Source organism: Rissa tridactyla, chromosome 7 (assembly GCF_028500815.1).
Source record: "Rissa tridactyla isolate bRisTri1 chromosome 7, bRisTri1.patW.cur.20221130, whole genome shotgun sequence".
NCBI lineage: Eukaryota > Metazoa > Chordata > Aves > Charadriiformes > Laridae > Rissa > Rissa tridactyla.
The window spans coordinates 27,012,422-27,024,919 of record NC_071472.1 but is presented as its reverse complement, the minus strand read 5'-3'; the positions used below and the strand labels follow the sequence as shown (position 1 = coordinate 27,024,919).

Here is a 12,498-nt window from a genome sequence, read left to right as displayed (position 1 = left end):
CAGCGGGGCCGGGATCGGGCGGCCTTTGTGCGGGCGGCGGAGAGGAGGGGGGGGAAGGCTCTGGCTCCGGCCCCGCTGACAAGAGGAGCGGCGAAATTTACGACCCGGCTTGCAAAGGAGCTGAGGGCCTTTCCCAGCCGATGGGACCGGGCAGCGGCTGCCCTGACAGCCGCATTGTTCCTTCCGCGCCGCTCCGCGCCTCCCCGCGCAGGCGGCCGCCGCCAGCGGTCAGCCTGACCTCCTCCGCGGGGTTCCGCGGGGCTGCGCGGCGCTCCGCGCTCGCCCTCTTCCCCCCGCTCCCTGGGAAGCAAAGGTCACCGCTTGCGCCCGGTCCGGCTCCCGGCCGCTGCCGAGCTGGAAATCAGGAAGCAGCGTGCCCTATTTGTCAAGCGTTTGACAGCTGAGTTCATTAAGGCTTAAATAAGAAGGAATAAAAGTAAAAAATGTTTACGTACCGGGCGTCTCTTTTTCGGCAGCTACCAAAGAGCTAGGTGTGCAGAGAGAGGGACTGCACCCTTTGTATATTATATTCTTGGGATCTCTTCAGTTTTCAAGTCTGATAGAGTCCTTTGCTTGGCAGATTAATGACGACTCCGTGTTTCTTAAGGGACGTGCTGAATTAATTATTTCGCAAATCACGTGATCAGGACTTGTAGAAATCTATTCTTATCATCTTCCTTGCACTTTGAAATTCTGCCTGTTATGACTGTTCCTAGCAAGATTATTTTGGTCTCTAGGCTTGGGGAGGTGGGGGGAGGGAGGGGAAAAAAAAAAAAAAGGAAAAAGAATCAGGGGAAAGGGCTAACAAACATGGCCGTTGGAAGCGGTGTAGCTCTGCACCGAGAGGTCCCTATTTACTGTACTGTACAGTGAGTGGGGTTTGCTATTGACTCTGCCTTTCCTCTTCATTCTTACCTTAACGACTAGTGGTGATATAATATACAGAACTGTATTGATGTATCGGGGGTAACAGGAGGAGCCATTAAGCAGCAGAGAGAGAAAGTATAATCACAAAATGCGCCTCGATATTTAAACTTAGCGAGCGTGTGCAGAGAAACGCACCCGCAGCCTCCCCTCCGCGCTCTCCAGGCAGTGGGGGCACATCCCTTATTCTGCGCCCCACGCTCCTTCCCCGGCCTGAGCAAGAGACTCTTCTATTTGGACTCGTGCCTTGACCACGCTCCAGGAGAGGACAAGCCCTCAGTGACAAATACTTATGACAAAAATAGTGCCATCGACTTCTCCTGGCCAGAGGTATGTGTTATTGTCTGAGGTGCTTACGCAGGGGAGGGAAGAAAAAAAAAAAAAAAAAAAAAAAAGATGTTTAAGATGTTTGCCTTAGGTGCACGGGAAAGTTTAAACTCTACAAGTTTGCGTTTTCTTGTGATCTTTCGTTTGTATCGGCTGAAAAAAGTGAAGCTTGCACCTCAGAGAAAGCTACTCAATGCATTTCAGTTTCAAATTTCCGTTTCTTTTTCAAATTGGTTTCTTCCAGGACTCACCTAAAAGGCACACATCTGTGTGGGGATCGAGGTGACTTCAGGTGTGGCTCCTTGCCTGCTACCACACACGCATAAATCCGGGAGTCATTCTAGGAGGGCTTGTTAAATGCAAAGCAGTAGCAAATGGATGACAGGCACTTTTAACTGCAGCCTAAATGTAAATATAGACTCCAGCTTGGCCTAGAGTCACACCATTATGGCTGGGGCAATCAGCAAACCTGTTCAAAGGGACATTTGGAAGGATGCTATGCAGAGTCACTCATCTTTTAACACTGATGATGGGAGGGACCAGCATTTTCACAGAAGAGAGACCCACCTTGTAAGGACTGTTTGTTCAAGGTACAAACCAGAATCTATTTCTCTACACTTTTTATTATTTCAAATGTATATGGAGGGCTTACATCAAAACTACAGGCGACAATTAGTATAAATAACGCTTTAATCAATGGCAGCAAAACATAGGTAAAGTCTATAAAAAGCATCACACTTTAACAGAGATGAGAGTATTGCTGGACAATGCGACCATTTAACAAAGGCTCTAATGCACAACGTTTCACCCATGATAAACAAAAATAACCATCTCCCCTTCCTACACAAAATAACTCTGGATGAGGGTTAAAACCCAATAAAAATAAACCCCAGGTTTGTTTTCCACGGGAGATAATGACCAGTGGGTCCTTCTGGTGGTTACTATAGACATTCCTGACCCTTCAGAGCATTGGCAGCTGGAAACTATCTCTTTTTGGTACTTTATGCCTCCAGTTCATGTATTCTCCGAGTTTACAGCGCAATTACAACTATGTAAACTTACAGTGCCCCAGCCTCGCTCAAAGGGGACTTGCGAACAGGGTTGTAAGAGCTGTGCCTGCTGAACCCAACACTCGTCCTGGAGATATTAACATTTCAAAAGACAATGAGACAAATTCTGCTCGCAGCTACGTCCCTGTTTGACTTCAGTGGGCGGGGGAAGGAAATCTGGGAGCAGAATTTGGCCCTTTAACTTCGGGAGCCATCTCTGTCGATAAGAAGCACAAAGCAAGGATGTGCTTATCCAAGGCCATTATTTTCCAGCACTGTACCACAGATGCCAAAGTTGGTAGCTCTCTGTCGAATAACACGTTTGTCCTGCTCGCAGCCAACTTATCACAGACTTCAAGTTAAACAGCGGGGGTCCGGGAGGGGGAATTTCATGAAGAGCAGCCAGAGTGGGTTTTCTTTTTTTCTTTCCTTTTCTTTTTCTTTTTTTTTTTTTTTTTTTTTCTTTCCACAGATTCGTATGAAGAGCAAAGGGAGGGCTTTGGACAACTCTGGAGACGAAAGGCTGCTACCGCAGGAACGGGGTGTAACAAAACTTGAAAACTTGTTTCAGGAATTCCCTCCTCAAGCGCTGCTGCTAGCTGCTCTCCATGCCAGAGAAAGGGAAGGGTAGTTTGGGTCCAAAAGGTTAAGGGTTTAGAGGTCACTCTTCCCGGCTGAAATACAACTAATCGAATAGAAAATTTGTCCTCTGGGTGAACCTGTTCCTGCAATTTAGCCGAACTTCAGTAAAATACCTTTTCAGCTTCTCAACGTGAAGGCGTCAGAAAAAAGACGTCTTTACTATGTATGAACTCGGTGCTTTTTGTCATAGAAACAATGATGCGAATAATGCGGGAATATCCATCTTTAATATCACGACGTGGAGATATTCAAGTATTGCCATGTGCAAGTCTGAGAACTGGGCTAACCCTAAGGAAGAACAAAGAGTTTTCTCCAGGCTCTAAAACAAAAGGCCAAGTCTTACAAGACACTTCGCGGACTTCTAGGGATGAGAAAAGGGCAGAAATTAACCGCTGGCCACAGTTAATGCTGCCGAATACACTCCTGTTGAAAAGCTCGCCTTTTATTTTCGAATTCATTCAAGCCCATTTTGGCCAGTATTTTCCCGAGCGAGCCCAGAAAGCAGTGACTCCTCGGTGGGAAGCACCCAGCCTGGAGATGGGCACGTTAACTCACTCCCTACTCTTTCCACCTCCCTCCAGCGTTTGCTCTGGGTTTCCTTCTTTGCCCCCTTTTCTCTTTAATAAAAGGATCACCTCGTTACAATTTCGATGATGTGGTCCCTCTCCCAGGCTGCCCTGAGGGTACAGGAGATAAGGGTTGAGCTTTCAAATCGCCCGAGCGGAGGTGTAAGTGGTTGAGGGAGCTGGTTTGGCTGGGTTTGTTAGTCACAACGCACTAAAACTTTGGCACGAAGCAGCCAGGGACAAATCCGTGGGTATTAGACCAGCTCTGCTCCCATCCGAGCCTTTCCCCTTTCCTTGAAAGCAACTTGCTGAGATTTCCAACCATTGCAGTCATGTGTCGTGGTTTGCTTAAAAACAGTCACTTTCTTCCAAAAAAAAAAACCAAAACAAACCCAAAACAAAAAACACTCAACAAACCAAAATAACCCGAAACAAAACAAAGCAGCGACACACATAGCCTGCCTCTCTCTTGGGCAGAAAGGAAATTTAAAATCTGATAGAAAGAATGCATTCAGCTTTGAATGGCCCAGGTTATATGAGAAATATCAGAAATCGCACTAAATTTTCACTCTGGGGTTTCCTTTTTAGCTTTTTTGTTGTGGGAGTTGGGGGTTCTGTGGTCTTTTTTTCTCTTTTTCTTTTTTTTTTTGTTTTTAATTTTTAAATGAGGTATCGATGGTTTAAAGTACAGCGGTGAGCAGAGCAGACTTTGGAAACAGATTTCAAGCCTGTTAGCCCTGGATGGCACACGGTAAGGAGCAGGGACGCTTTCCCTATTCACAAAGAAGGAAATTCAAAAAAAGGGACAAGAAAGTTGTGTACGTTCAAGACAAGTAAACATTATACATGTGTTTATGAGACTGGGAAGGAGAAATACTGTATTTCAGCTCCCTTTCCCCGTTTTTGGTTTGACTATTTTTCTTTTTATCTCCACTCTTCTATGTAACAAATAAATAAATACGCTAACACTATCGGTACATAAAATAACCCGTTTTCACTTAATTCCTATGCACATCTTCTGAGACGTTATGGAAATGAGCAAGTATTTTCATTACACCAAGAAAGGTAAAGCAGCACAAAAAGTTCACAATTACTAGCCTTTATGTTCAAATAAAAGACTATACTATAAATTTCCTGTCCTCAACTTGTCCAAACGCATCCTCCCGAAATTGCATGGGATAAAAAGACAATTAAAAGTAAAAATCCCAGAATAAAGCATCAAACCTTCACTTTCGAATTCCACACTGAAACACAGGACAGTTTCATTTTCAATGATTTATTACTTTTTATGGACAGAAGGTCTCGTTTAATATTTTCCCAATTCCCACTGCCTGCATGATGTTTCTTTTTTTTTTTCTCTCCCCCCCCCCTCTTTTTTTTCCCTTTTTTTTTTTAGGTTGTGCTAGCAGAGGCAAATAAAATAAAGTCCAAAGTAGCGTCATTTTGTCTCCTTTGTACAACAGTACCTTAAAGAAAGATGACAATTTCTCGAGTCCTTAGCTGCTACATGCAGGTTCTGCTTGGGCAGTGTCAGTTATGTACAGTACTGGTCAGAAGCGAAGGATGAAATGGAAAATTTCACCTCTTCTACAAAGTTGTCAAGTCAGTCTGATGGTCCTTGGAACCAGTCTGTAAATGGGGGTTTGAACCAGAGGAAGAAGACCTGCCCTTCGTGTTGGGCAGTTTGTGATCTTTTTTCCACTTCATTCTTCTGTTCTGAAACCAGATCTTGATCTGGCGCTCAGAGAGACACAAAGTGTGGGCTATCTCGATACGGCGGCGCCTGGTCAGGTACCTGTTAAAATGAAATTCTTTTTCCAGTTCTAGGACTTGCTGTCTGGTGTAAGCTGTGCGGGAGCGTTTAGGTTCCCCTCCGTTGTAATTGGGATTCACTGGGAAAAAAATACGGAGAACTTTACAAAGCTAATCTTGACTTGCCGGTTCGACTTTACAAAAGAAAACCTTACGAGCTGCGAGCATGTGGCCGGGCTGGATTCGTCCCAGTTGCTTACAATGGACGGGCTGCTCTCCCCCTCATTTAAGGCAGGCACCACAGGCAGCTTAGGTAGGCTGGGAGCCTCTAGCAGGCTCCCAAAATGGAGTTTTCTCCTGCACGGCAAAGCCCCGCATGGCCAACGGCCTATTTCCTCAGCAATAAAAATTTATGACGAGTGTAATTGGCTACCTCGGCTTAAAAAAGCTCGTCCCCGAGTCTGACGGGGACTCGAGCGAGCCTCGCTGAGGACGATCGGGAGCGGGGTAAGAAGAGCAAAGTAAGAAGAGGATCCTTACCCGAGTTAACATGGACTTTCTTCATCCAGGGATAAACTACTGCTGGCTGCTTAACTGCTGACCCGTTTGGGGGTTTGAGGGCCGGCTGCTGGCTGCAGGCTCGCGAGTTGGACATTGGAGGCGGTGGACAATGCTCTGCTTGGCCGGGGAAGTGGCTCGCCGGGCCGGATTGCTCCTGTCCGTGACCCCGCGGCTGCACGGCAGAGCCTTGGGCATTGCTACAGCTAAAGGGCTGCTCGCTGTAGTTTGACCGTGGGTAGAGTCCCTGGTGCTGGAAATCAGAGCCCTGCGAGGCACTGTAGTACTCGGCCCCCTGCTCGCCTAGGTAGCTATTCTGCAAATATTCCTCGCAAGGAGGAAATTTGGGATCCACATACTTAGAGTTCACCATATACGAACTCATGGCCATTAATTTCTGAAGGTAGAAAATACTAATTTTTCTCGTGTTGTCTTTTTTTCCCCCTGCCATAGAGCCCTCCTACTTGCTGTCAACTGAATAAAGTTAGGCGGGCATGTGACCGGCCCGGCCAATGGGGAGGCGGGAGCCGATCACCGGATTTCTCCGCAGCTCAGCATTTCCACCAATTTCACTCAATAATATCCCTGTAACCGACTGACCCCCCCCCTCCCCCCCTCCGGCGGGTCGCACACCCCCAAATCAGGTACCGGAGGTGTAGGGGTACTCCTGGGGCGGCGCCCCCACCCCACCCCCCCGGTACGCAGGTAGGGCCAGCCTTTTGTCTGAGCTGGCTTCCCTCAGCCCCCGGTGGCTGATGCCCCGCCGCCTGGTTTGCCAGCCACCACCGCCACCGGGTTCGTTACCTCGCTTTAAATAAAAAATATCGAAAGAAACACACGGAGCGAGGAGCCGAAGTGGGATTAAAAGGGAGGAAACTGATAAGGAGGCGAGGAAAAGAAAAGCCATCAAAGAAGAGGGTAATATGATGTACAATAGCTCTGTCCTGTCTTTGTCTCGCAGAGGTCATCCAAAAGTTACCAGAATTTAGTTCTGCTGAATAAAATTAGGCAATCAGTAACTTCTCATTCACTTTGCGAGCCTCAATATATATGCGGGCATACGTATGCGCGCACAGACGCAACCGCACACGTATATGTGTAAATCTATACGCGTATGTATGTAAAATCACACAGATGGCAAGAAACCGTTCACTTTTAACCACTAAAGTTCAATCAATTGAACTGGAGACGGCATTTAATTAGGCTAAAAATATCACGGGTTTAATGAGATAAATTCGGTCTTCATTCATCAGTATCATTCCTGGAGCACAAGTAAATACGTTCCAGTGAGGCGAATGCTGCTTTTGCTGCTGTCGTAAATATTTTGATGCGATCTGGACCCTTGACAGGAAAATTTTGCTAACGGCTGGCATATCTAGCTAATTTATGAGTATCTTTTAAAAGATTCATTCACTGATTGGTAGATAATTTATTTTGTTTTCCTGAAAATTTGTAACTTCTGGTGAGATTAACTGTTTAAATTCACCGTCTGTCAGTGAGAGTTACGACTGAACGACAACTGAAATTTTAAGAGACGTCCTAAAACCTGGCAAATAGGAGCGAGGCAGCAAAACTTTTATATTTTCTGAGTGTTCAGCACGCACATGCCTTTTGATTCCTCCAGTATTTAAACTTCTAACCATTTGCAGAAAGGTGAAGTTTTTGCATCGACCATATATTCCCCTAGAATCGAATCTGTGACTATATGAATATCACACAAATTCGGTTCTACAGGGTATATATAGACAACGTAATAACATTCTGTTTTCATCTACAATATAGCAGGTCTTTGCAATTCTCTTAGTCTTTACTGTCTTCTGAGGAATGCAAACTATTCTGCTGGGACTCAGTTCTGAAATACGGATTTGCAGGAAGGTGCGATTTCAGAAAAGATTCACGCTTGTTATTATTGCTACAATCGATCTATACGACTCTCCACCAATTTATAGCGACGAATTTCGCCTACCAAATTCTCAGAAAGACCTGCTGCTCACTTTAAATTCTCTGCCGTTTACGTCCTCGCTACGGAAAAACGGACGTTACCGGTCAAATTGCGCTATTTAGAATAATAGTAGCTAAAATCATTTAGAAAAGAGTCTTTATCTATTTAGGCTAACATGAATCAGAAGAGATTTTTTTTCCCCTAATTAGAAACACACACACCCCCAAATGAAAGAGAATTAAAAAATAAAAATAATTTAAAAAATCGAAACAGAAGTAAAACAGCCGAAAACAGAAACAGCGATTTCTGGGGGAAAAAAAAAAAAAAAAAAAAAAAAAGAGGAGGTTAAAGGCTGGAGTTAGTTGCTCTCGGGAAGCAGAGAGTTTCCAAATTTACCTTCATCCCATTATGCTGGTCTAGCTATTATCCCTGCGAGCTGCCTGTGAGCCGCAGCCTCGCACCCTCCCAGGTTCTCCCCGCCGTAGCGTTTATGGTGAAGGGCAGGGCGAGAGGTCAGCCGAAATCATTTACAAACATATCACAAAGTTTCATTATTTTTACTTTGTCGACAGCAGCACACAGGAGTACAAAAGTTCATGAATTGTGTCTGACCCAGCTCCTCACTGCTGTCCTGCGGTCAACCTCTTCTCCTTCCACTATTTAAAACAGGCACCATAAGGACAAATAATGGTGCGGGTGTGATACATCCAACCACTGCGGAGGGCAGATTTGGGGGTGTTGCGTTTATCCGAGCGATGTGTACCGGTTTGTTTGCCTGCCTCCAACTCCCAGCTGCCTGAGCTGGGGGATGCTATTTTTAAACATCTGCTTTCTTACCGCTGCGGCGGTGTCTTCTTTACAGCAAGTGCAGCTCGAAACGACTTTGTGTCCCTAATCTCTTCTCCCCCCCACCCCTTTCGTATTATTTAAATCTCTACCCAACTATTTTAAGCGGCTCGCCCCGCTTTCTCCTCCTTTCTCCGAGGGGAGGGGGGATACCTCCCCCCCGGGGGGGTTATTAGCCACCCGGATGAACTGGCAGGGGGACACTCCCCGCCCCCCCCTCCCCCCCAAAAAAAGCGAGCTCGCCTTTGGGGCAGCCCCCGAGAGGGGACAAGCCCGCCGAGGGCTGCCCGGGAAGAAGCGATGGGGCTGGGGAAGCAGCAGCTCCCCGCTCTGCTTAATACTACACATTTTCATATTTGTTAGACGCTGTGACCTGCGTTTCACCTTATTGCACGACTTGCTCAGACAGGTCAAAGCCAAAGAGTTATTGATGAACAAAAGCGTTATATATTCACCTCCTGTTCAACTGCCCATACAAAATGCTTTTGATCTATCAGGCTTTTTGTGTTCTGGTTCATAATCAGTATGCTAAATGTACGTTGGCAGAAAACAAGTAATCCATACATTTAGGGCCGGCCCTGTAATAAAATGCCAAGGGCATCTACATAGCGCAGGGCTGAGCTACGGGGGGAGGAAAGTTACCTATGGAACACAATTAAAACTGCAACGCTGGAGGCTATCCTTTATTTCGTATTTAAAGGGCTCGAAAACCAATATCGCAACGTAAGGCAAAAAAAAAAAGGAAAAAAAAAAAGAGAAGGAGAAGCCTGGCACAAGCAGTGAAAGAGATTATTTATCAGCAAGCAGGAAACAGGGAGAAACGCAAACAAACACAGCTCCGCTCCTCTACACGCTCCCGCTCGGAGCGGGGCTGGCAGAAGCAGGGGGGGCAACGTGTACCTAATGGACCTCCAAATACCGCGGGCTTCCTTGTCCTCTTTGAGAGGCAAGTCGCTCTCAGTCTGAAACACCGGGACTAATGCATTTAGCTCCTTACTGCAGCCAGAAAAGTCCAACAGCATTTCCTGCTACACACTCCTCTGATGCCCTCCCCTCGTCCCCCCCCAGCGCAGCTCATGCGGGACCATGAAAGCCCCCTCCAGTAAAAGGTTGCCCTCCAAAGCTCAGTCACCCATTCCCCTCCGTGCCTTCACAGCATTTTAAATCCACGTTTGAATGTCCCTTGCCCGGAGAGACCTAGTACCGGAGGATCGGAGCCACCGCCCCGCAACGACCCGGCTGCAGCGTGGGCTGGCCCGGGCTGGGCTGGGCTGACAGCCCCAGTGGCCACCGTCTCTCTCGCCCTTTCACCAGGCTGTGCCCAAGGAGGTTAGCGTTAGACAGCAGGCACAGCTCGGCTGGGCATCCCGTCTTGGAGAAAAGAGGGGGAGTAGCCAAGGTCCGCGATCTGCACGGGGAGGCGCTGTACAGGTCCCGCCGAGGTAAAATGGAAACGCTGCTAATTGCTTCAGAGGTGCTCAGGAGCAGGAGGACACCTGTACAGCCCGATAATAAACCCTCGGGAGGCTGCATCTCTACTTTTAATCCTAGCCAGGATTACGACATGGTACCACAAACCGACTCCACAAGAGCCTTCACATGCTGACATAGCCCTTTTTTTCCTTTTTTTTTTTTTTTCCGTACCAATATCCAGCAGGGATACACCAGTTTTAATTCTTCCAGTCTGAAGAGAAGAAACAGGATTTTCAAACAAAGCAGACTCTACAAGAAATAAGAGGTTACTTACCGTGGATGTCCTTCCATGCTGCCGAACCTGTTGCAACAAAAACGTTTGTTACTGTTGTATTCCACATACGGGTGATATTTCTGGAGAACAGTTACAGACCACATTTGATAGATGAAGGCAGAGAGGAGCTGGTGGTAAATCCTGCGAGCAGCGGAGTGGTGGGGTGGAAGCCCCTTCCGAGTGAGGACCACGTTGCATTCAGGCAGTTTTTTTATGAACACATGCTTTCCCTGTGCCTGGGGTGTGATCTTTCACTTTTAATATTCATAGTCTAGATTTTATACCAGCTAATTTCTAAAGGGACGAAAAGTCAGACCTCCCTCTTTCACTGAAGGAAAAAAAGAATAACAAAGGCCTTTTTTTGGGGGGGGGGGGGGTTGTTTTGTGGCAATCCAGTCACTTGCAAATGAAATATTGAGATCACCTTTGCTAAACCATCACCCATAAAATGTCACTATATGCCATGCAGCATCGTATCCATGCTTAGCACAAAAAGAACTACAAATTTTTAAGGATAAATCTCGGATTACTCTAGGATAGGTCGCCTTTAAGATCACCTAATTAACCAAACAGTAACCACGAGACATGCGTCTTTGTTTGCATTATAGAAGGACGGATTTGACTTGAACTTTCCTTCAAATCTTTTAATAAATACATTCAAAGATCACATTAAGGAAAACAAAAACACACGCTCAGTCTACTGCTCCTGAAAGCCATCGTCTATTTTAGAGTAAAATACTAATATAGGGGGTTTATTTTCTGTGAGCGATTTTTCACCCCTTCTATTGCCTTCCTAGGATACCTTAGCGAGTTATTGTATTACATACAGAGCAATTGCCTCGGTATCAATAGTTCACCAGACAGAGCTTCCCAAGACTATTTTTGTTAAAAAATATATTTTTTTAGTTCTGCCCGCTCTTGATAGCATTCAGAGCTTGCGAGGACAGTGGAATAATATCAGCATTTCGTCACTAAACATTCCCTTACCGTCCCTTTCCTTTTATTTTTAATAATAATAACAATAATAATAAATAATAATAATAAAGGTTAGCTTCGAATAAGATGTCCCATTAAATTCAGAAATCTCAGACGGGGAGCATCCCGCTCATCCCGGCGCTGCCCTGGCCACCACCTGAGCTCTACCTGTCCATTTTCCCCCAGCAAAGCTGTTCCGCGCTGCCGGGGGCAGCAGCGTTGGTGCCCCCACTCCCACGGGGGCAGTTTCCCGGGGCACAAAGAGAGCCCGAGCGCGGCGGTGGCAGCGGGGATGGGGGATGGCTGGTGGCGGACTTACTGCGCTCTCCCCCCCCGGCCGGGGGGACCCGGGAGCAGAGGTGCCTGCACGGCCGCATTCCCGCAGACGGTTCCCTGCTAACACTTTCCCGATTACTGCTTCCAGGAACGAAAGCATCTGCACTTGTATGCTCTTAAACTAATTTATGGTGGGAATTATATTTTGGCTTGTCAACTCTCAAGCCATAAAACAAAGTTTATTGGAATCACGTGCTTCTAAATAGCCACTCAGGACCTATCTCTGCGGAACCATAAATAACCTTCAGCTTTAAACTTTTATTCGCTAAATAAAGGTTCGCTGAATCTGTCCTGTAAAACGGGACTGGGTCGGAATAGCGGGGATGGGCGGAAGGTCAGCTCCGCGGCGTTACGCCGGCCTTTTTGAGGAGCGTGCGGTAGGAAAAGCTGCTGAGAGGGGAGTTAGAGCTCCCAACTTGCTCTCGAGAAGGGACCCGGGTGCATTTTGCCGTGGGTACCCGTTCAAACCTTCCTGTGCCTCTCTTAGGGTACAGGGAAGCCCATCGTCGGGAAAAAAAACCCCAGAGATACTGCGGGGAAAGTGGGGGGTCCCTCTCTCCTTTCCCGGGATGTTTATGGCATTTTAGTCAGGCGCCCCTGGAAAATGGTTTTGACTCGTTCGTCTCCTGAGCTATTGCTCGGGCGAGCTGTGCCAGAGGCTGCGGGCTCGCCGGGCACCTGACAGACCTTTGCAGGCGACCAAACTGCTGGAAATAGCAAGGGCAGCGGGCTTTGGGAAGGGAGAAAGTGTGAAGCCTGCCACAATGAGATCTTTGAGGACTGGAAGTTTAAGGAGGGTTATAAAACAATAAAACGGCCCTGGTGTGAAGGGAG

At 46.9% G+C, this 12,498-nt stretch overlaps 2 protein-coding genes across 2 annotated transcripts in view; both read right to left on the bottom strand.

Annotated features, from left to right (window-relative positions):
• HOXD3 (homeobox D3) overlaps nucleotides 1–12,498 on the bottom strand; it is a 32,619-nt gene that overhangs the window by 13,541 nt on the left and 6,580 nt on the right.
• On the bottom strand, nucleotides 1,433–6,397 carry HOXD4 (homeobox D4). The gene is made up of 2 exons (XM_054209806.1): nucleotides 5,801–6,397; nucleotides 1,433–5,400 (listed from the first exon to the last, which is right to left on the bottom strand). The coding sequence occupies exons 1-2, from the start codon at nucleotides 6,267–6,269 to the stop codon at nucleotides 5,096–5,098; spliced, it is 774 nt and encodes a 257-aa protein (XP_054065781.1). The 5' UTR covers nucleotides 6,270–6,397; the 3' UTR covers nucleotides 1,433–5,095.